The sequence below is a fragment of the Saccopteryx leptura genome, chromosome 6, assembly GCF_036850995.1.
Source record: "Saccopteryx leptura isolate mSacLep1 chromosome 6, mSacLep1_pri_phased_curated, whole genome shotgun sequence".
Taxonomy (NCBI): domain Eukaryota; kingdom Metazoa; phylum Chordata; class Mammalia; order Chiroptera; family Emballonuridae; genus Saccopteryx; species Saccopteryx leptura.
Window position 1 is genome coordinate 155,677,952 of NC_089508.1, and position 24,763 is coordinate 155,702,714.

The following is a 24,763-nucleotide window of genomic DNA, read 5'->3' on the forward strand; positions in this document are numbered from 1 at the left end:
GTATAAGAGAAACAAACTGTTGATACATGCAACAACATGGGTTAATCTCAAGACAGTTATACTGGGTAGAAGAAATCATACACAAAACAGTATATATAATATAATATAATAATATAATATAATGCTATGTAAATATTCCATTTATGTAAAACTTGCTAAAATGCAAACTAGTAGCAGAGAGTAAGTCATGGGGGATGGGGTGGAGCGAAGAAAGGAGTAGGAGAGGCACAGGCATTGGTGAGAGGGTGGATGCACTATCTTGGCCATTATGACAGTTTCATGGGTCATGTCAGAACATTACACTGTACACCATATGTGCAGTTTGTTGTAAGTCAGTTATATCTCCATAAGGTGGGTATTTATTTACATATATGTAAATAAAACATCTGGACGCCCTCCATATATATGGGGAGGGGGACTCATAGGTTAAAAGAGATGAGAGAAATAGTAGCCAAATGCAGTGTTTGGACTTGATATCCTGGTTCAAAGAAGCCAACTATAAAAAGACATTCTGGAGACAACTGGGGAAATTGTAGTATAGTGTGAGTATTTGATAAGATTGATTGATTATTATTGTTAATTTTGTCAGATAAGACAGTGGCACCAAGTGAAGGCCCATGTCTGTTAGACATAGTGAAGACTTTATGGGTGAGATTACACAAGCTTGCAATGTACTGTGAAACCCTCTCATACCATAAAGAGTAGAATAGATGAAAATATGGATTAAAATGTTCATAATTGAAACTGGATGATGGACGCAAAGAGGTTCATTAAATTATTCTCATTGCATATTTTTAATTCCCACTAAAATTTTTGTTTTTATGACTTTTTATCCTCAGAATAGAATAGAATCCACAGTTTAGAATCTGGTTACATGTTAAGTGACCATCTGTCTTGTGTACCTGTTTAATCACATTGTCCCAGTGTTTTTGTTGTTGTTGTTGTTTGTTTTGTTTTTTTGTGACAGAGAGAGGGACAGATAAGGACAGACCGACAGGAAGGGAGAGAGATGAGAAGCATCAGTTCCTTGTTGTGGCACCTAGTTGTTCATTGATTGCTTTTTTCTATGTGCCTTGACTGGGGGGCCTTCAGCAGACCGATTGACCCCCTTGCTCAAGCCAGCGACCTTGGGCTCAAGCTAGTGAGTGAGCCTTGCTCAGCCAGATGAGCCCGCGCTCAAGCCAGTGACCTCAGGTTTTCTTTTTTTTTTCTTTTTTTGTATTCTTCTGAAGTTGGAAATGGGGAGGCAGTCAGACAGACTCCCGCATATGCCCAACCAGGATCCACCTGGCACGCCCACCAGGGGGCAATGCTTCCCATCTGGGGCGTTGCTCTATTGCAACCAGAGCCACTCTAGCACCTGAGGCAGAGGCCACAGAGCCATCCTCAGCGCCCGGGCAAACCCCGCTCCAGTGGAGCCTTGGCTGCGGGAGGGAAAGAGAGAGACAGAGAGGAAGGAGAGGGAGAGGGGTGGAGAAGCAGATGGGCGCTTCTCCTGTGTGCCCTGGCTGGGAATCGAACCCAGGACTCCTGCATGCCAGGCCAACGCTCTACCACTGAGCCAACCGGCCAGGGCCGTGACCTCAGGTTTTGAACCTGGGTCTTCCAGGTCCCAGTCTGACGCTCTATCCACTGCGCCACCACCTGGTCAGGCCACATTGTCCTAGTTTAGTTGTTAATAGTGCCCTCTAACTCTCAGAGCATTCTAATCTGCACAGTATAAAATAGTGTTCACCCTAGTTATACTGAACTATCATTTCCTTCACATATCTGCACTTCACACCTGTTTGTCTTTACTAAATTTTCTTTGTCCGGAGTCTGTCTTTTTTTTTTTTTTTTTCCGACAGAGACAGAGAGAGAGAAGGACAGACAGACAGGAAGGGAAAGAGATGAGAAGCGTCAATTCTTTGTTGTGGCACCTTAGTTGTTCACTGATTCCTTTCTCATACGTGCCTTGACCAGGGGGCTACAGCAGAGCGAGTGACCCCTTGCTCAAGCCAGTGACCTTGGGCTCAAGCCAGTGACCTTTGGGCTCAAGCTAGCGACTCTGGGGTCCTGTCTGTGACCCCCACGCTCAAGCTGATGAGTTCATGATCAAGCTGGTGAGCCCATGCTCAAGCTGGATGAGCCTGTGCCCAAGCCGGAGACCTCAGGGCTTCAGACCACGGTCCTCCACATCCCAGTTTGACACTCTGCCCACTGGGCCATTGCCTAGTCAGGCCAGAGTCTTTCTTATGGCCTTTATGCTTTTCTTTATGTAAGTCCTTTCTGCTCAGTTTTCCAAGCCTTAGCTCAGTCATCACTTCCTCAGAGCCCTCCTGTTTTCTCCTCTGCCCTCTCCCACCCAGCCTGCATTAGGTTGGCTCCTTTGTGCTGCCATACCCTCTGGGCACACTCTATTGTACTAGGCTGTCCCCGATTCAGTTTGCTTTGCAAGATCAAAAATATACTATGTTTTCCTTTTTGGGTTCCTGGTGTCTGGCACTGCTAGCAATGTCTGGCAGAATGTTGGATAAATCCAGCCTTAGAGAGTCTCTGACTTAACCCTCTCAGATAAATGACAATAACTCAACCCTGGGAAGGTAAATATACCTTCCTAGGATAATGGAGCATTGTATCAATAGTAGCAGAGACAGAAGTAGAAATCATGACCACATCTCTTCTCTCTTACTGAGCGATACAATGAGCTATTTCAACAGGCCTTGGAGGTGTTCTTTTGCTAAGACAGAGCTTAAACATGTAGTAGTGGGCGTCCGTGGAGCAGACTAGGAAAACTATTAGAATGATGGTAGGAGCTATGACATGTACAAGATTTTTTATAATGTTGTAATATTTACAATGCTTAGTAAATACAAAATGCAGTAGTCATTATGACACCTGGCCTTTTAACTATATATATTCCCTTTTTAATGATTCAACCGAAATACTGAATCTTTGGGAAATCTACTAGTTTCTCTCATTTTTATTTGCTTTTTTAGAGCCCTTTTATATGCTATGAAATGGATAATGATATAGGATACTAGGGACTTTATACATTTAATCATTTTTAAATAAAGAACATTATTCAGAGATGTTTTACTTAATGTCTATTTTTCTTTACAACGTTTATAGCGTCGTCTTGGGGATGCGGCCAAGAAAGCCATCAGCAAATTGACAACCAGAACAGTGAAGAAGGGTGATAAGGTACAGTAATGAAATAACTTTTAACATTAAAACAATAAAGTAGTTTTGCTTTTGATTTGGTGGGAGAGAATATACTCTAATCATTTGTGCCTTGTTTTTTAGATTATTATTTTTCTCCAAGCATACACTAATGCTTTATTTTAAACTAGCTTCTCTTTGAAATTATATTCTTAGTATACTTGACATTTGGAGGCTCTCGCTCAGTTCTGTACATTTTCTGGATTTTAAATGCTCTTGGCCATTAATTGCTTCACTGGATGACTTATAGTTACCCTAGCTGTGGTGTTCAACAGTTTCCTTCTGCTAAAATCTATCATCCTTTTGGGAAGAACTAACTCTAATGGGGCTGTTGATATACTAGTAGCCAGGAATGTGATGTCTTGCTGTGCTTTCTGGGTCTTGGCCACACCTCCTGTTTTTTCTTCAGTTAAATGGAGAACTGGAGATCCAAATTCAAGGGAGTGTCGGCTAACAGGCTTTCTGTGTGTACTGAGCAGTTGGGAAGGAGGGCACAGTGTGTCAAGGTTGGGTGGCTTATGGGACTGGATCAGAGAGGCAGTGACAGAGGCTATAGTGGAGACTGCTCAGCACAGTTCTCCAGCCGGATCTCAACTTATGCTAGAGCCCTACTTCTGCTCTGTGAGGACAGAAAAGCAACTTAAAATTAGACCCGACATTGCATATAGTCAAGGTTATCTAGCATGAAAAATTGTATCTCTGGAAGCATGAAACCAAAATCATCTTCTGGCCCACACCCAACTCTAATGTTTTAACTAAGAACTCTGGAAGGATCATTTTAGGCAATTCTCCACCCTCAGTTTTACCACTTTATTGACTTGGCTCATTTTTATTCCCACTACCTTGAAACCGCCACATCTGATTTTCCATGACTCAGCTCCGGAAGGTGGAGACTTTGTCAGTAAACTTCACTGTACACTCCGGAAAGAAAAAAGTAAAAATATTGTGGAAAATAGCAGCATCACAACAGCTGCACCGTGAGGTGCGGTCGCCGTGAAGTGCTCACTTGGCCTGGTGTCTCCAGCTGCCGCCTCACTGTCATCCTGCTTTGTCCCGTAGGTGGCCACAGAACCACCTTTCCTTGTTAAAAGCAGCACCTCCTTCCAGTGTGTATTTCCCACTGAGTTTCAGTCCAGGTGGCAATGATATGACAGATAGTGTCACCTTTCCTGGTTTAGGTTCCTGGATACACTGTTTTATGGCAGTTCAGGGAAACCCGTCCCCAAACCAGAAAAGAAAGGAAGTCAGTTACTCTCCTGACTCTTGATAAAGATCCAGTATCAAGTGGAGCCTATGAGTTCTCTACCCTCAATCTGTGACCATCCTTGGGGCAGGTCTCTAGGTAGCAGCCTGCTGGGGGACATCATCTTCTCTGCCTGTACTTAGCCACGTGGTTGGATGAGCCTCCTGGCTAACGCCCAGCTGTGGAGATACACAGTGACACCTGCTTGACCAGAATGGTGATGCAGCAGAAGTGTGGGGTGGGGGCTGGGGATGAGCACTGTCACTGGTGACAGTTGATGAATCTTGAAAAAAATCAGAATTCTGACTTCTAAGATGTTATACAAACAGAATTAGTATTGTTACAACATAGTTTAAAGACAAAATAGATTTATTTAGATATGATTTGGGTTGATATAGTTAAGCAAATGGAAACATTAAATAATTTTTTTATAACCTTTCACTTTATAATCATTGTTTCTTGTAGTTGGCACAGGAAGGTCCTTTCCTGGGTTGTTTCTCCTCCATTCACGGACTTTTAGCTTTAGCGTGTGACTAGGGTTCCTATGCTTTGCATTTCAGGAAACAGACCCAGACTTTGATCACTGTGCTGTCTGCATAGAGAGCTATAAGCAGAATGATGTTGTCCGGATTCTCCCCTGCAAGTATGTCAACTTTCTTTGTTTAAAAAGAACACTACTATGTGGTTTGTATGCCTCCCTCTCTGACAAGAAGGGATGCCTCCTGATCATCAGAGCCACCTTACTCAGAGCTTTTCCTCAGGCTGGGCCCAGCTGCACGCTGCACGTAGTGGGAGCTGTGGTTAGTGGTGAGCCATGCTGCCCCAGCCAGAACAGATTTCACAGGCCTTTCTCTAGTTATGGGAAACCTGGGGCACAGCCTCCAGCCACTTCTGTAGTCTAAAGAGGATTGAGGTAAAAAAATGTTTAATTCTGTGACTTCTGTGGGTTTCAAAATGAGCCACCATTCCTCTCCTTGAATCAGAACTTGTCCCTAGGCCCTCTGATCAGCCTCAGCAGTGCTCACGTGGCCAGGGCACCAGAACTCTAGGGACTTTCTCTCCATGTGTACTGAAGGGCAGTGAAGCCAGCCGTGCATACCAGGGCCACACTATTCAGAAGAGCAGAGCCAGTACTAAGGTCTGCTGTACTTCTGGTGCTTTTTACATAGGGCCTGTACCTCCCTTCAAAAGTAGGGTGCTCACCTGCACTTCAGTGCTCTGAAAAAGAGCTCATTTTCTGAATTAGCTGTCAGTCCCTGCTGTGGTGCTGCCCTGTGCGAGGGTATGCGAAATATTAAGGTACACAGTTTCAAGTATTGATTGAAAAATAGGAAAGCACCTATTAAGAAGCCTGGAATCAAAGACTTGTCCTCCACCTTCTCCCTGTGCTTTATAACACATCCCTACAACTCCAGCCCTCTAACAATGCAGGGTGTGAATAAATAAAATAATTAGTAGCAGTTGTTTCCATGAGTCTACTGGTATTATATTACTTACTCACAAAGTGATCTATTCTGAGCCTAGGAAGTTGCTTTTTTTTTTTTTTTTTTTTAAGTTAGATGAGAGGAGACAATGAGACAGACTCCTGCAAGCTCCCCAACAAGGATCCACCCGGCAACCCCCATCTGGGGCTAATGCTTGAATCAACTAAACTATCCTCAGTGCCTAGGGCCATCATTCAGATCATTTGAGCCACTCTCTGCAGGAGGGGAAAAGGGAAAGAAAGGGGATAGGGCAGGGGACAGAAGCAGATGGTCACTTCTCCTGTGTTCTCTGACCCGTCCAGATGCCAGGCTGATGCTCTATCCACTGAGCCAGCCAGCCAGGGCCAGAAAGATCTACTTTTTTAAAAATCAAGGAACTTAAGAATAACTAGTAAAAAAAATTTTTTTTTTAAATAATAAGCAGTTTACATATAAAGGTAAATCTACAAAATTACATGTAAGCTATTCTATAGAGAATTAAATTACGCAGTTACCAATTTTTTTCCATGTAATCATTTACAGTCTAAAGCAGGGGTAGTCAATCTTTTATACCTACCGCCCACTTTTGTATTTCTGTTAGTAGTAAAATTTTCTAACCGCCCACCAGTTCCATAGTAATGGTGATTTATAAAGTAGGGAAGTAACTTTACTTTATAAAATTTATAAAGCAGAGTTACAGCAAGTTAAAGCATATAGTAATAATTACTTACCAAGTACTTTATGTCGGATTTTCACTAAGTTTGACAGAATAAATCTTTTTTTTTTCATTTTATTTATTCATTTTTAGAGGGGGGAGAGAGAGGGAGAGAGAGAGAGAGAGAAGGGGGGAGGAGCTGGAAGCATCAACTCCTATATGTGTCTTGACCAGGCAAGCCTAGGGTTTCGAACCGGCGACCTCAGCATTTCCAAGTCGACGCTTTATCCACTGCGCTACCACAGGTCAGGCCAGAATAAATATTTATAAAACAACTTACTATAATTAAATCTATCTTTTTATTTATACTTTGGTTGCTCTGCTACCGCCCACCATGAAAGCTGGAACACCCATTAGTGGGCGGTAGGGATCGGGTTGACTACCACTGGTCTAAAGCATGAGGCGAGAGAAAATACACATACAAATACAAGTCAGAGAAAGGTGGGCAGCATGCATCATAAAGCATGGTCAGCTCTTACTTGCTTTTTTTTTTTTTTTTTTTTTGTATTTTTCTGAAGCTGGAAATGGGGAGAGACAGTCAGACAGACTCCACATGCGTCCGACCGGGATCCACCCGGCACACCCACCAGGGGGCGATGCTCTGCCCGCCCCTCCGGGGCGTCGCTCTGTTGCGACCAGAGCCACTCCAGCGCCTGGGGCAGAGGCCAAGGAGCCATCCCCAGCGCCCGGGCCATCTTTGCTCCAATGGAGCCTCGGCTGCGGGAGGGGAAGAGAGAGGCAGAGAGGAAGGAGAGGGGGAGGGGTGGAGAAGCAGATGGGCGCTTCTCCTGTGTGCCCTGGCCGGGAATCGAACCCGGGACTTCTGCACGCTAGGCCGACGCTCTACCACTGAGCCAACCGGCCAGGGCACTTGCTTTTTTTTAATCTTTTTTTTAATCTTTTTTTTTTACTACTGGTTTTTAGATTTATTTATTTATTTTTATATTTTTCCTAAGTGAGAAGCAGGGGAGAGGCAGACAGACAGACAGACAGACTCCCACATGCGCCCAACCAGGATCCACCCAGCATGCCCACCAGGGGGCGACGCTCTGCCCATCTGGGGCATTGCTCCGCTGCAACTGGAGTCATTCTAGCACCTGAGGCGGAGGCCATGGAGCCATCCTCAGTGCCCGGGCCAACTTTGCTCCAATGGAGCCTTGGCTGCGGGAGGGGAAGGGAGAGATAGAAAGGAGAGGGGGAAGGGTGGAGAAGCAGATGGGTGCTTCTCCTGTGTGCCCTGGCCGGGAATCGAACCCGGACTTCTACACGCCAGGCCTACGCTCTACTGCTGAGCCAACCAGCCAGGGCCTTAGATTTATTTTTTATTTATTTTTAGTGAGAGTGAGGGAGGAAGGGAGGGAGGAAAAATGATACATGAAAAGGCCTGACCATGTGGTGGTGCAGTGAATAGAGCATTAGATTGGGACATGAAGGACCCAGGTTTGAAACCCCGAGGTCACCAGCTTGAGCCCAAGGTCACTGGCTTGAGCAAGGGGTCACTCGGTCTGCTGTAGCCCTTCAGTCAAGGCACATATGAGAAAGCAATCAATGAACAACTAAGGTGCTGCAACAAGTAATTGGTGCTTCTCATCTCTCTCCCTTCCTGTCTGTCCCTATCTGTCCCTCTCTGTCTCTGTCTCTCTCTCTCTCTCTCTCTCTCTCACACACACACACACACACACACACACACACACACACAAAGATACATGAGAAGCATCAGCTCATAGTTGCAGCACTTTAGCTGTTCATTGCTTACTTTTCATACGTGCTATGACCAAGGGGCTCCAGCTGAGTCAATGACCCCTTGCTCAGGCCAGCAACCTTGGACTTCAAGCCAGCGACCTTGGGATCATGTCAGTGATCTCACGATCAAGCTGGTGAGCCTATGCTCAAGCCGGTGACCTTGGACTTTCAAAGCTGAGACCTCAGCATCCCAGGTCAGTGCTCTATCCACTGCGCCACCACCAGTCAGGCTGCACAGAGCTCTTTTGACACCAGAAGGACCAGGGAGAAGTTCTGTCCAACTACTCTGTCTTCCTGTTTCAGTTCACGGTCCCCAGAACCCTCTGGGGCCTATAAACAAAACCAGTTCTCACTAACCTAAGTGTCTTGCTCAGAGCTCCTCAGCTGGAAATTTGTTGTGGGGCACTTGTTCTTATTCTGCCTGTCCCTTAAGGGTTTCCAAAGTTTTATTGTTGGTTCTCTTTTTTTCTTAATTTAGTCCAGTGCTTTCTAACCCTGACTATGCATCAGACTCGGTGAAGAGTTCTCAGAAGCACAGCTCCGGTGGAGGGGTGCACATGTGTGTTTAATACTTACCCAATGGTTCTGCTGCTGCAAGACCACAGCCCTGGGGATCCAGAGCTCTGGTGGACTTAGCTGTTTATGTGGTCACCCATTAGCCCAAGAGTCATCTCAACCTCTTTGTTTGTGGTCTGTGTTTGAGTATTAGAATTTTGTTTAACCTAGCAGCATTTCTTTACACCTGAAGTTATGGCAAGCTCACTCCTGCCTGCCTGTGTGTCAGAGTTCCGCATTACCTTTGGAGTGGGTTGATGTTTGTTACAAACAGCTAGTGCTCAACTTACAACCACGATTGGTCCGACAGACCGGTCGTAACATGATTTGGTTGTAAGTTGAGTAGGCTATATGTATAGTACTGTGAAATGATGTTATAAAAATCTTTAAGTCATTTTATTATAATTTTCTTTCATTATTGTTATATATCATAATTTTCTTTGTTCATTTTATGCCATTTATATCATCTCTACACCATTTTGTTTCTTATTTTTACATTTTTCAGGTTTAAGTAAAACACTGCATTCCCAGTACAACTGGTTTAATATTTGCAAAGTCAAATTCCTCTTGGTAGACATCTTGGGAGGGGTTTGATGAAAAATATCCAAGACACAAAACACAAATTGCTGTACCGAGTCTGGGATAACAGTTGAAATGGTGCACGCGGAGATGGTAGTGCTGCTGGAAGCTGGTTCACACTGTCGTATGCCTAGCGGGCAACGCTTGCACTGCCAGACGCAGAGCAGTCGTGGCTAGCGATTGTGGTCATAAAGTCGAATGGTCGTAAGTTGCATAGGTCATAAGTCGATCAATATTTGTATATATCTTAAGTTTCAATAAGTTGTAGCCATCTCTAAACTCAGCAAGACATGCACCTCACTGAAATGGTAACAACAGCATTCTGGCTGTAGTAAAAATTAAGTTTGCACATTGAGCACCATTCTGTGGGACCCAAGTAGACAGCTTTGACCTGGAACAGCTTTTCTCAGCCTTGGCACAGTTGACATTTGAGACCAGGTCAGTGTTGGGCTGGGGACAGGGGAAATACTGTGTGCAGCAGGATAATCAGCAGGACCCCGGCACCAGCAGTAGGTGCTAGTAGCAGCACCCCCCACACAGCTGTGACAGCTGCGGATGTCTCCAGTGGAGAGCTGCTGACCTTGAGGATGGTTCCACACAGCACTCGTCCTGACCCCAGGTCTTTTCGCAGCTTCTCATTTCTTATGGATCCTCTCCAGTACCTTCAGATTAACTCTTGCCTTGTCTGCTACTTACTTGGTTCCCTCTGCCTGCATACCTTGCCCTTCCTCTTGGGTCGTCAGGTCTCTACACCAAGTAGGGTGTGACTCTGCTTCTTCCTTTTCCTCTTCTGCCAGACAGCTCTGGTTCCTCCAGCCCTGCAAGGGCGCTGCAGAGCCCTTCTCCTCCCTGGTCAGGTCTCCCTGGTCCTAGCAGCAGAACTTTTACCATCAACCTCAAGAGAAAATAGTAACTGATAGTTGAAATTCTGCTTCCTGACCCAAACCTTCATGAGAATCTGCCTGCATACCCACCCTCGCAGTCTTCTCAGTCCTGTCTCCTGACGAGCCTCTGCATGCCAACTCCTCCCTTCCCCAGAGACCTGCTCTGTTGCCTGCTCCCTCTGGTTCTCTTCCTTCTGTCTGCTCATCAGCTTGCAGGCCTTTCCTCTTCCGGTTTTCATAGCTCTCTCAAAGCCACCTCCAAAATCCACCCTACTGCTTCTTCCTTCCCAGCCGGAATAAAGAACTTTGGACGGGCGCCGCATTCACGGTGCCCTCTTCTCCTGAGTAGGGGGTAGAACAGCCCAGGTGCACTTGTGTCTGTCTGTCCCTAATTTTAACAAGCCTCTCCGGAACCTGACCTGACTGACTGTCTAGATCAGGGGTCCCCAAACTTTTTACACAGGGGCCAGTTCACTGTCCCTCAGACCGTTGGAGGGCCAGACTATAAAAAAAACTATGAATAAATCCCTATGCACACTGCACATATCTTATTTTAAAGTAAAAAAAAAAAAAAAAAAAAAAAAGGAACAAATACAATATTTAAAATAAAGAACAAGTAAATTTAAATCAACAAATTGACCAGTATTTCAATGGGAACTATGCTCCTCTCACCGACCACCAATGAAAGAGGTGCCCCTTCCGGAAGTGCGGTGGGGGCCGGATAAATGGCCTCAGGGGGCCGCAGTTTGGGGACCCCTGGTCTAGATGGCACACTCACCTGGATTGCTGGCTTTTGTTGCTTGACCTTTACTTTCCACGTCCTGTCACATTAGTGTGCTGTGGACAGATGGCAGTGGCTTGGCTCTGGGACCTCCTGTGTGTTCATTACAGTTGATCATCCTTTTGATGTTAGCCAACATGTCTTAGAAACTGAAAAACTATCACCTCTTTCACTTAAAGGTTAGCCACAACACTTTTTGGTAGATAAACATACTCTTCCTAAGCAGAGCACTGGACCATGGATAAACATGTATCTAAGAGGCCACTCAGAAGCCAGAATGGGTCAGCCGTCCGGCTGCTGGCCAACATGTCTCTGCCACCACACTTCAGGGAGGACTGTCTGAAGCGGTGTTTACTGCCAGTCCCAGCTGAGAGGAAGAATGCTTGTCTCTAACATTGAGTAATCCTGGGTCCTTTTATATTTGCCAGGTTCTTGCACGGCACCAAGAGGCTGCAGAGCTGTGACAACAACTCACCTTCACTGTAGACGCCTCACCACCGCCGTCCGCGGTGTGTCTGCTCTCTCTAGTTCACTGTAGATCCTCACCCCCATTCGCTCACTCTAGTTTGTAACCTGTGGGAAATAGGAAAGGGGGAGGAACTATTTTCATTATTGCTGGTTTTTCCCTTTTATGTGCCATATGTTCTGCATTCTGTATCTGAAAGCAGTTCTTACAGGAATAAAGGACTTTGTCGAAGCTCTGACCTGCTTGTCCTTTCACACATCACTGTCCTTGGCACACCTGCTTTCCATTGCAGTCATCATTCAGCCCTAAATATTAGGGCCCTTTTCTGCTTCTGTGTGTATTTTCATTGTTTTATCATTTTATCAAGTCTTTTGTAACAGTGGGAAGGGGCTTCTTTGCAAGGTCTGACTGACCCCAAGGCATTGCCCTCTGAGGTGTCTGGATGCTTATGGCCATCTGAATAATAGCAAGAGGTCACTGTGGTGCCCAGCATGCACAAGTGCTCTGACCATTTATTGGGATATCGTGTGAAACAATGTTACTTTGTCTGAATATATGGTTAATAACACATTTCATGTGCACATCCTTGGTGCTCTTCTAAGTATTCATGAATACAGGTTTTCACATCCTGCTCCAGCCTTCCCATGACTGCACCCCACCCCCAGCTTTCAGCTTTCAGAGGAAACAACTGGGAGTCAGAAAGGGCCTCTGTCTGGGTCAGACAGCCGTGTGTCAGGACTCTGCCTGTGAGGAGGGGAGAGGCCGTGCTGAGCTCAGGGAGATGGTAGAGCTGAGGCCGTGGAAGCTGGCGGGTAAGGAGAACGGCTGGTGGGGACAGGAAGGAACAAGTACAGGGCAGTTCTTCAGGGTCCCACTTGTGACCGAAGAGTGAGGGGCTCTGTCAGAAGGGCCTGTGGGTGAAGAGGACAGTTGCTGTGTTTTGTTTCCAGAAGAGACGTGCAGTTGGGGTCAGATTGACGATCTCCAGGTCAGGTGAGGGGGAAGGATGGTGAGCTGACTGGGCTGAGGGTTGGGCTAGGAAAGCCATGAGTGGACAGACAAAAGGAAGAGTTTTGAGGGGTTTTTTGTAAGAAAATGTTTCCTTCAGATTTTGAGTCATCTAAGGACGGGAGGCTTTCTCAGTTTGTCCTGAAAAGCCAGTCTGTCTTTGTTGTCCTTCAGTAAGGGGGCGCCATAGCAGGGGTCCCTGCACCTTCTGTTAAATCAACAAACCCACAAGGAAACAACCCCAGTATAAGTAAAATCTATAACCAAGCTTTAAAGGAAGAGATGAACAGGGAATACTCAACTCTTACAGCTTTAAAAATTAAAGATGGGAGCATACTGTTTTGTTCTTTCTGAGTAACCAGAAACAGAGAAGCAGAAGCGCTGAGGAGGGTGGGAGGGTAGGCGCCAAGCAGCCGCTGCTCCCCGGCCACTGCTGCTCCCCTGGCCACTGTGATCCCAGGCTGCCACTGACCCCTGGCCACTGCTGAACCCAGGCCTCTGTTCCCCCCAGCCACAGCCGACCCCAGGCCACTGCTCCCACAGCAGCTGCTGAGGTCACCACAAAAGTCCACGTCCAATCAACTGCCCCTCTCATCCCTTGACCAAAGCAGCCCATCACAGGTCACATGACCTTTTCTGTCATGTGTCAAACCATCAGCCTCTTGTTCACCCTACATAGAACTGGCCTAGAGAACTTTCCTAAGCTCCCTCCTCCTTCCTACACTGACCAAACCCTCAGCATTCATGGACCTCCCAAAAACCCAGCCAGAAAGTAGACAGATGTACCCCTGTAGGATCTGTCATTTATGTCAGACCTAAAGGGGTCTCTATCCCCAAAAAGGATTGAAAACCTAGTTCTGGTATTTGTTAGATACAGCCAGCTGAGAGCAGTTCCAACTCAGCACATGCTCAATGGCGGTAAGGAGCCTTCATCCCCCTCTGAGAGCACTCACAGAAGGGTACAAGGAGCCAGAAGCAACATGATCATGCCTTATATGTATATGTATGTGTGTATATATATATATATATATATATATATATATATATATATACTATATGGCTTCAGTCTCCACTACTGTTTGGTGACCTCCACCTCTTCAATAAAACCCTTCAGATTTAAATGAAAGCCTTCAGGGATGACTGGGTTCTAGTTCAGTGAATTCTCTGCAAGTTTCAAACTAGATTGATAAATTAGGGCTTTAAGATCTTTATTCTTATCCCAAAGAAATGGATGCGAGGCCACTGCGTGGGCATCAGGTGGGTGGCTGTGTATTATTCAGGCTGAAGCTATCAGCACAAGTGTTTTCCAAATCCCAATTGAATCAATGAGTTTTCTATACCTTTTTTAAAAATCAAAACTATTTTTAAACAGTTGTATATAACTTGATAAGCTAGATACAAGTTTAACAAAGTTTTAAAGACATGTCATGGTTCATTTTGGTGTCTTACTCAAAATTTTTTTCATCTTATCCCAATACTCAGTTTCTAGTTCCTCCAAAGGCACCTAGAAAGTCTTGCCTCCCCCTTCCCTGGTGTGGCTGGGACCCTGGTTCCCCCTGTGCCTTCAACTCGGCCTCTCAGAGCTGCTGTGAGCACTGCTTGAGCTGAGTGGTGTTTGCTGCAGCTCTCTCAGCACCTTCTCTCCCTCCCAAAGGGCACAAGTTCCTTTCTAGGATTGTAAACCTTCCATGGCTCACTTATTTCCAGTTGCAGGGATATGACTTTCTACTTTCCTGGAAAAGAGAGAAATAATCACCTCTCCTCTCTCTCCCTTTAACATTCCAGCTGAAAACTTCTGTTACCTCATTCTTAAGTACAGTTCATCCTAAAAATAGGCCCAACTACCCTGCAATTTATACAGACATTTAGCATAGGTTGCTTAGAAGTCTTTTTAAAGAATGTTTTAAATGACATTTAAACAGAGTTCCATGAAACTAGTTAATTATACAGAGAACTCTTCACCTAAAATTTGTTATAACATCTTTTTTAAATTCTAATTTTCTTGCTTTAACCATTATAGAAAACACAGCTGATATATTAGGTGTAATTCATTGTCTTCATTCTTAATAAATTTCCTAAGTTTCTTCAAATCTTTTTTGGAAATTGGTGAAATAAAAAGACCAAACAGCTCAAACTGCTTATCAGTTCTCCTTACACAATCTTTCTGATACATGAGAAGGGGTTCAGGTCCTAGCTGGTTCGCTTAGTGGTAGAATGTAGCCCACCATGTGGACGTCCTGGGTTTGATTCCTGATCAGGGCACACAGGAGAAGCAACCAGCTGATTTTCCACCCCTCTCCTCCCCCTCTCTCTTTCTCTCCTGCAGCTATGGCTTGATTGGTTTGAGTGAGTTGACCCCAGGTGCTGAGAATGGCTCCCTTGAGCCTCTTCCTCATGCACTAAAAAATAGCTCCATTGCAAGCATGGCCCCAAATGGGCAGAGCATCAGCCCCCAGACAAGAGTTGCCAGGTGGATCCGGTTGGGGTGCATGTGGGATTCTGTCTCTCTATCTTCCCGCCTCTCACTTGGAAAAGAAGAAGAAAAAGATTGGTTCAGGAGATTTTCTGTCAGCTATGTTAATACAATTTCTTTGTATTTTGACCTAATATTTTTTCAGTATATAACTCCTAATACAGTTCTCCACTCTTTTATAGGCATGTTTTCCACAAATCCTGCGTGGATCCCTGGCTTAGTGAACATTGTACCTGTCCTATGTGCAAACTTAATATTTTGAAGGCCCTGGGAATTGTGGTATGTTGCCTATTTTGTTACTACTTTTCTGCAGTATTGCCTCTAAGTGTAACATAGCAGCACAAGTGGATGGTTACGTCTCAGGAGAAAATGCTGGCTTTCTATGCCTTGTAGCCTGGTTCATCCAGCAGGGCCTTCCAGCCCAGCTCAAGGTGCTCCTGGAAGAAAAGGTGAAGAACTGTACTTGCCCACCAGAGGGCGCCTCTGCTGGGTGGTGGTTATGTGGTGAAGAACTGAGGTAGAGACAAGGATGTGATTCTTCTTCATTCCAGTATCTTTTTTTTTTTTCTTTTTCTAAGGAATAGACTATAGACTTTTGACTCAATTCCAGTAGCAACTTTTCCTGCGTTCAGCATAATATAAAACTGTTATCACTTATGTTCCTTCCTCTTGAATTTGGCTTTACTCTCCTGGGCATTGGTAAATGGCAGGCAGCCAAGGTGGGCGGTATCTGCCCCAGGTGAACCTTGACCCCTGGCAGGAGCTTTGGTCAGGGAGCACTTCATCTCTGGCCAGGCGAGTCAGCGCTGACCAATTGAGGACCTTGGAGACTTCCTTTGTTCCAGGTCCTTCCTTTAAAGAAGTACATATCCAGGATTATTGCTTTTTAGACCAAAGAAAAACCTTTTGATCTCAAAAAAGTGAATGAATAATTTTTTTTGTGTGTATGAATAATCTTAAGGAGCAAAAAGTTTAGTTTGATACCAGTAGATGAATTCCTCATTTTAGCTTGGCAATCCAAAGAAGAGCTTTGTGTTCCTGTTTGAAATATGTCCTCAGGTGATTATTTCAGTGCAGTCCTGAAATGGACCTTCCTGCCCATGCATCCTCTGTCCTCAGAGACCCTGTCACCGAAGTTGTTTCATAGGGCTTCTCCACTGGGTAGCAGACCTACCCAGTTACACAGTGCAGGTGTCTCCAGACATTGCCAAATGTCCCTTGGGGGACAAAGTCACCAGCATTTGAGGGATTTAACATAGATCTGCCATCATGTTGTGCATGTAGTGGGCACTTTGGGGAATATTAGCCCCTGTTGTTGCTTCTAGCCTTTTTGCTTGTTTTTTAAATCCTATTTTTTGAACTGCTAATACTTTTTTCTCTGTTTTTAATGAAAATCCTTGTAAAATATAAGCTACCAAATTCCTTACATAAAAAGAAAACATAATAAACCTAACTGACTGGGTGTCATTATAAGCACTAGTATTACACTGTGTTGTAAATTTTTTTAATTGGGCTTTGGAGTGATCTAGGAAGACGAAAGTCTTTTGCCCAGGAAGCCATTTGTATTGGGTTTCATTGACTGTTACTTATCTCAGCCACCATTACCAACTCTGCTTCTAATATGCTGTCTGCTATTGACTAAGAGAATGAAGGCTGCTAGGGAAACCATATATCCGTGTTTTTAAATCAGAAGACTTGCATATCCACTTTTCAGCTGGTAAGCTTTGGCCATGAGGCAGCTCTATGCCTCTCCTTCAAAATTAGGTGCTTAGGTTTTGAAAGTTTTCTTATAGCTCAAAAGTCTTTTCAGTGTTATCTGCTTTGAGTTTTGAGCTTTACTTGTATTTAAAGGAAGATATTTAACTGACAACCAGATAAATGGGACATTACAGAGATGTTAATAGTATGAAAGGGGTGTTGCATGGTAACTGCTGTCCTGGAGCATTGAGCCAAAGTTGCACACTTGACTGTCAGCTTTATACTAATGGCCCACTCTGCCTGTGAGCCACGTCAACAAGGTTGTCATTTCTTTATAAAGATGAAATATCCCATTTTTCTCAGTTCTGTGATGGATTTTGGTTTTCCTCAGGACCATTTTTTGGATGAAATTACATGCTTCTTTTAAAGAAAATCTCTTGGGAAAGAGGGGAAAGGGTAGATTGGGAGAGAAATGAGAGGAAATTCCAGGAAAATACTTGGTGAAGTCTTTTCAACACGTTGTCGAACCTTTAGAAGTTGTTATTCTTACAAGTACTTTTAATCTGGAAATATTTTGCAGCCAAATTTGCCTTGCACTGATAACGTAGCATTTGATATGGAAAGGCTCACCAGAACCCAAGCAGTTAACCGAAGATCAGCCCTAGGTGACCTCGCCAACGACAACTCCCTTGGCCTTGAGCCACTTCGAACTTCGGGGATCTCACCTCTTCCTCAGGACGGGGAGCTCACTCCCAGAACGGGAGAGATCAACATTGCAGTAACAAGTAAGTGGGCCCTGTGCCCAAATGGCAGGTTTGCTGCTACTATTTGACATACGGTGACAGTTTCAGAGGAGAGCTGAAGCAGTCACAGGAGCAGTCATTAATCTGTACCTGAGAAAGTAATGGATGCTTTTGTTAAAACAGCTGTTGGGGATAACAAAACCTGCTTTATAATAGGGAGCGTGTGTTTTTATGTGGAATTGATAGGAGTGGCTGCCACACGAGCAGTTTTTCAGGATTTTGTCTCCATGGCTCTTTACAAACCTGTTTTGAAATGACTGTAATGCAAGCATGCATTTTAAAGAGTTGTGTTGGGATGTGAAGAAGGGTGGCGGCAGGGTGGGACGGGGCAGGGGTGGGTGGGGTGACTGAGCACCAGTGTTCTCTAGTTCCCAGGCTGCCAGCAACCTCATGAAAACCTAATCCAGAATCTGAACCTAAAAACTTACAACTTTAAGAACAGCTGAGATTGCCTGTGGCTGCTTACTTTTTATGAAGTTTTTTATGAAGTTTGGTGTTTTGACAGTTAGCTCTTTGGTATAATTATATATAAGGTGGGAGAAAAGCCAAAGGGAAATCTGCCTTAAATGCTCTTGAGCTAGTTGTGAATGTCATCATTACTTAATCCAAGTGTTTGGATGGCCAGGCCTAAGTACGTGTGAGTGTCTGGCGGGCATGCATGTGGCCTTGTGGACATTCCTGTAACCAGCCAGCTATTTTGTTCAATTCCATTCCTTCCTTGTTATTCTCATCTAACAGCTCTTCACCCCATCTCGCCACCACTCTGGTGCTGCCTTTTCTAGTCCATGCTGTTGCTTGCCTCCAGCTTCAGGCCCTAAAACAATGAGACTCCGCTTACCTCAGTCAGTACAGCGGTAAAGCTGTTAAACAAGATATTTCCCTTCACATAGTCAGGTTCGTGTGGTCTGTCCAATTACTGTCTACATGCCTGTCACCAACCAAAAACTATTAGAGAATGATTTTCAGTTATACAATAAGGAAAACTAGTCTTTGATATGGTTTGACTCATTTCTGTCCAGTGCCCAATGACTTGTTTTAACAGTATTTCATGTTTTCCTGCTTCGCCATTTAGGTTTTATGGTCTAAATTTTTAAAAATTGATCTAGTAGTAATGAAGATGAAAGCTGTTTGTTTATTACTGAGTTTTTATCGGCCCTTCGTTGATCAACATTTATTGAGCACCTACTACCACATTAAATACTGAGTCCATTATGTTTTATGTAGAAGTGTCTTTTCAAAATCTTCTATTTTGATGATAAAAAATTACTTCATTTATAAAATTAATTATCTTTAGCAGAATTTATGCATGTTAATAAAATCCACGTGGTTAAATTATACCAAGCTGCCTCGATTTTCCCTTGAAGCTCTGTGGTGCTGTGGTCCCTGCGCACACTCAGCCAGCCGTGCGCATGCGCTGTGTACGAGGCACTGTGCTAACGTCGGAGGACTCGGCGGAACGCACGGCTGCCGCAGTGGATTGCCACGATTCCCCTTAGCCCATTCGGTGTTGCTATCACAGTGTTGACTTCCTTTTCAGCATGAGTTTTATCATTAAAATTCTCATGTATATGGATGGTACATTCAGAATTCAGAAGCATAGACATAATTGAAGTTCTAAAAGTTAGTCTGCTTATCATGTATAAAAGTCTAAGAAGAAGAAATGTGAGAATGCTTCTTGATACTGATAACCAAGCATCTCTTAATTTTTTTAAATATCAGTATACATTTTTCCTGACTTAAAATATATCTGGGTAAAATGGAGGATTTTGTATGGGTTCTTGAATGTTTATTTTGACTTGAATAAAAACATTATAAATTCACTCTACTAATGAGAAATTTGTAATCCAGGGAGCAGTGACCACACTGTTATTTTAAAAGAATGACATTGCTAAGTCTTAACAACATAAACTGAGGTGGGCAGAGAATCAAAGATCACCAACTTTAAGATCCAGTGAAAGTAGAATCACCTTTTCCTAGAAAAATTCCTAGGTGCACACTGTTTTGCACAATTGTAGGATTCATGGAAACCAGTTTGAAAAACATCCATGTTACACACAGCTTTTTCATATATAACAGTTGGTATTTCAAGCGTGAATCTCTCGTTGCCTTACTGCAGATATATAGGGAATTGTACTGTGTGACACTTTGTTAAGCCAGCCATAGTATACTCTAGAAAACATTTTAGAATTCAGACTTTCAGGATGTTAAATTGGTTCTCAGATTATTTTTGAGATTCTCAGTAAATACTGTGTTTGGAATGTTACGATACAGACTTGGAAAAGTTAAGGGAAAATGTACACTAACACCTAGATCTAGAGCGAGACCAGATAAACATGCTTAAAGTTCTGTGTACCAGAGGTTTCCAGCTCCTTGATGGGCCAAGTATCTTGTGAGTCACCTACCCTTCCTACTACTAATGCTCACAGAGCCAGAACTGCCAGTGCTGCTTCCCAGTCCGGGGCGGGGGGTGGGGGGGATTTGCAAGGGTAAGGTTTCTAGAAATACCAATAACATGTGCTTTTTAAGATTTGAAGTAACCCAGGTGTAAGAGAACAGAATGTAGATATGAGTGCTGTGGAAGGCCAGCCTGCAGATTGGTTGGTGAACCCACAAGACCTTTGGGATCCACTATTCCATATTTCTAAGCCAATATTTAGCAATGAATGACATAACCATGCAGGAGTGACAAAATGAAGAAAGAAAGGTTATATATTAGGCTAGTCCACTTTACTGTCACTTAACAAGTAAAAAGTCTCTGTCCATGTGCAATTTTATATGCATATTTTCATTACACGGCTTTTGATGGCCACACTGCTCACAGACCTCAGGACCTGAACTGGAAGAAATGTTTGGGCCATGCTTTCCTCTCTCCCTTGCAGCTTTCTCCACTCCTTCCACTAACCCTCTCCAGTTAGTAGCTCTCTGGCAAACCTCCTGCTACACTTCCTTGGGCCAATCTGGGCTCACACCTCCGTTGACGTCTGCGCCGTTGCTTTTGAGGGAAATGTTGACATCGATTTGACTTAAACCTTCTCCCCAGAGTGATTTCCTCCCTTTCCTTTGTCAACAGAAGAATGGTTTATTATTGCCAGTTTTGGCCTCCTCAGTGCTCTCACGCTCTGCTACATGATCATCAGAGCCACAGCTAGCTTGAATGCTAATGAGTAAGTAACAAATTGTTTTTTGGATTGCATGTGCCAGATGATCCCAAGAAAATATGTAATTTTTATAAAGATGGTGAGAATTGGCTTTCACAAGTTTCATACTTATTCTGATGGAATAATACCTAGCAGAATAATTTATTTCATGAACAGTAACTCAGATTGGGAGTTCACCTTGCTCAGCAACAATAGCTCACTTGAGAAGAGATACAGGGGCTTCCTTAGTCACACAGAGTGAACCAACAACATAATGCTGCAAATGCCGAGGGAACCCGTACATTCTAGGATAAAGCATGCTCATGTCCTGATCACTGGCAGGAACAGCTCTTCCTAAGTTTCTGTCAGACTTTCCCTGGAGTCTGGTGTGTGGAGCACTGATATCCTGGCTGCAGGTCAAGGAACAGAGACTTGGGTGTTTAGCCTGCAAGAAGGAAGACTGTCGGGTAAAGAAAACAACTGTAAACGATATTTCATAGGGCAAAATGAGAACCTTTGTTAAGGGAAGAGCAACTGTCAGTGAGGCTACTCGTCAGTGAAATGTTTGCTGTGGGGAGTGCCCAGGACTAGGAGTCTGGATGTCACTTCTCAGGCTGCTGAGAGGTTTCTCAAAGGATGAAAAGTTGAGAACTGTTAGGGTCCATTTTGATCCAGTGATTCTCCAAGATTAGCTTTCCACAGGGGTAAGATACACAAAAGGGTTTTTGTTTTGTTTTAAATTTGGGGCATCTACTGTAGGCATTACTCAATCTTTCACCAGTATTCAGGCAAACAAATTTGAGATGGAAGCATCCCTGGGACACTGCCCGAATCTGAACATAAATTGTACAGGTAGAATTTACGTGCTGTCCATATTGTTATGTCTGCTATTTTAATTGATTCATATTAATCAAGCCCGTGTAATTGATTTAATCTAACGCTTATTGTTCAGCCATAGAAACTATGGGCAAGTAACCTCCACTCCAGGGACATGATTTTATTACCTCTCACCTGGTCTGTTGACCAGTGATGTGTTGGGAGGATGTCTGGTCAGTTGGCATTCTTCAACCTTCAGATGAATAGTCTTGGCCTCATCCAACAGGTCATCAAAGCTGGCTGCTTCTGTTGGGCCCATCTGATGCAGTTTTACTTCAATACAGCACAGTGTTAACTGCTCCAAGTCCAGAGGCAGACTTACCTGGATGACTTCCTGCTTTTCTATTTTTTGCTTGAAGTTATATTTATCTGAAGCTCATTTTAGTCATCCATAAAACAGAGATAATGGTAGGAGTAAGTGAGAAGGTTATCGTGCAAATTAGCATGTAAAGTGCTTAGCACAGTGCCTGGTACATAAGAAGTGCTCAATAAATGTTAGCCAGTTAATTCCGTTGAGCTTTTTAAAGTTCATTGAGTAAGATAGCCATCTGTTTTTTGTCATTTGGCAAATGAATGTACTTTTTTTTCACAGAATGTAATACAGAGTCATAGGAGCTCTGTGAGTGCCTGTGATTCAAACCACAATTTGGAGGGAAATATTTATTTCACCTGCAGTTATTACCTCTTTTGTTACTCCCATACCAACCCATCAGATGAGATGATTTCACAAATGAGTAAAAACCAATCACAACAAATAGTGACACTATGAGTGCTCTTAGAGAATTTTAAAGTAATTTAATGGCCACCTTGCTGCCACTCAGAAGCTGCCAAGTGCTCAGTTCATGAATCATATTTTAAAGCATGCTCAATAGACATGTTACCTATTAGCAATTAGAGTACCTAGGACATAATATTTCAGCTCCATGCATAAATGCCTGCATGACTCAAAATCTAAGTCATAGATCTTAGATCCATGTCTTAGTCCAACCCTTCTCCCATTAGCCTTGACACTGCAGTTACTCATTTGAATGTTATTTCTGTGCCTTTAATCCAAACCACCCTAAAAGATGAATTTCATGATCCCATTTAAAGAGAACTTGAGAGAGTGTGAGAGTGTGTGTGTATGTACACACAAATGGATGCATGAAAGATGGTCACCAGGATATTATTAATGGTGATTATCTTAATTTAGTAGACTTATGGTGTATTTTTCTCCTATTGTGCCTTTATGTGTTGATTTTTTATAACATGAACTACGTAATTTTTTTTTTTTTTGTGGCAGAGACAGAGAGAGTCAGAGAGAGGGACAGATAGGGACAGACAGACAGGAAGGGAGAGAGATGAGAAACATCAATTCTTCGTTGCGACACCTTAGTTGTTCATTGATTGCTTTCTCATATGTGCCTTGACCGTGGGGCTACAGCAGACCAAGTGACCCCTTGCTCAAGCCAGCGACCTTGGATCCAAGCTGGTAAGCCTTGCCCAAACCAGATGAAGCCGCGCTCAAGCTGGCGACCTTGGGGTCTCGAACCTGGGTCCTCCACATCCCAGTCCGACACTCTTATCTACTGCGCCACCGCCTGGTCAGACAACTACTTAATTTTTTTTTTTTTTTTCATTTTTCTGAAGCTGGAAACAGGGAGAGACAGTCAGACAGACTCCCGCATGCGCCCGACCGGGATCCACCCGGCACACCCACCATGGGGCGATGCTCTGCCCACCAGGGGGCGATGCTCTGCCCATCCTGGGCGTCGCCATGTTGCGACCAGAGCCACTCTAGCACCTGGGGCAGCGGCCAAGGAGCCATCCCCAGCGCCCGGGCCATCTTTGCTCCAATGGAGCCTCGGCTGCGGGAGGGGAAGAGAGAGACAGAGAGGAAAGCGCGGCGGAGGGGTGGAGAAGCAAATGGGCGCTTCTCCTGTGTGCCCTGGCCGGGAATCGAACCCGGGTCCTCCGCACGCTAGGCCGACGCTCTACCGCTGAGCCAACCGGCAGGGCCTAATTTTTTAAAAAGCCTTTTAATTGTAGGAGGTAATAGTTACTCAATGTGTCTCTGCAAAATGTTGATGAAAATTTTTAACTCCAGAGAAAAATTTATTTTAGCAATTAAATTTATAAGTATTCTTTATTATTGAATTTTTAAAAATCTATCTTCCCTTTTTTTTGCCTTTACCAAAAACTTAGCCAAAATGACTTGCCTTTTCAATTTAATAGCTCTTTTTTTATATATATAAATTTTTATTAATGTTAATGGGATGACATTAATAATTCAGGGTACATATATTCAAAGAAAACATGTCTAGGTTATCTTGTCATTAAATTATGTTGCATACCCCTCACCCAGAGTCAGATTGTCCTCCGTCACCCTCTATCTAGTTTTCTCTGTGCCCCTCCCCCTAACTCTCTCCCTCCCTCCCTCCTGCGTCCTCCCTCCCCCCACCCCTGGTAACCACCACTCTCTTGTTCATGTCTCTTAGTCTCGTTTTTATGTTCCACCAATGTATGGAATCATGTAGTTCTTGTTTTTTTCTGATTTACTTATTTCACTCCGTATAATGTTATCAAGATCCCACCATTTTGCTGTAAATGATCTGATGTCATCATTTCTTATGGCTGAGTAGTATTCCATAGTGTATATGTGCCACATCTTCTTTATCCAGTCTTCTATTGAAGGGCTTTTTGGTTGTTTCTATGTCTTGGCCACTGTGAACAGTGCTGCAATGAACATGGGGCTACATGTGTCTTTACGTATCAATGATTCTGAGGTTTTGGGGTATATACCCAGTAGAGGGATTGCTGGGTCATAAGGTAGTTCTATTTGCAGTTTTTTAAGGAACCACCATACTTTCCTCCATAATGGTTGTACTACTTTACATTCCCACCAACAGTGTATGAGGGTTCCTTTTTCTCCACAGCCTCTCCAACATTTGCTATTACCCATCTTGTTGATAATAGCTAATCTAACAGGGGTGAGGTGGTATCTCATTGTAGTTTTGATTTGCATTTCTCTAATAACTAATGAGGCTGAGCATCTTTTCATATATCTGTTGGCCATTTGTATTTCTTCCTGGGAGAAGTGTCTGTTCATGTCCTCTTCCCATTTTTTTATTGGATTGTTTGTTTGTTTGTTGTTGAGTT

The 24,763-nt window shown here is 43.8% G+C and overlaps 1 protein-coding gene across 4 annotated transcripts in view; it reads left to right on the forward strand.

Annotated features, from left to right (window-relative positions):
• RNF130 (ring finger protein 130) overlaps nucleotides 1-24,763 on the forward strand; it is a 162,170-nt gene that overhangs the window by 79,833 nt on the left and 57,574 nt on the right. For 2 of the 4 annotated variants that reach the window (XM_066343551.1, XM_066343553.1), the window contains exons 4-8: nucleotides 3,112-3,183; nucleotides 5,005-5,087; nucleotides 15,294-15,390; nucleotides 17,390-17,594; nucleotides 20,683-20,776. In XM_066343551.1, coding sequence (XP_066199648.1) covers nucleotides 3,112-3,183; nucleotides 5,005-5,087; nucleotides 15,294-15,390; nucleotides 17,390-17,594; nucleotides 20,683-20,776 — 551 coding nt within the window. The remainder of the gene's footprint in view (nucleotides 1-3,111; nucleotides 3,184-5,004; nucleotides 5,088-15,293; nucleotides 15,391-17,389; nucleotides 17,595-20,682; nucleotides 20,777-24,763) is intronic. The other 2 variants (XM_066343550.1, XM_066343552.1) reach the window with 1 other exon arrangement.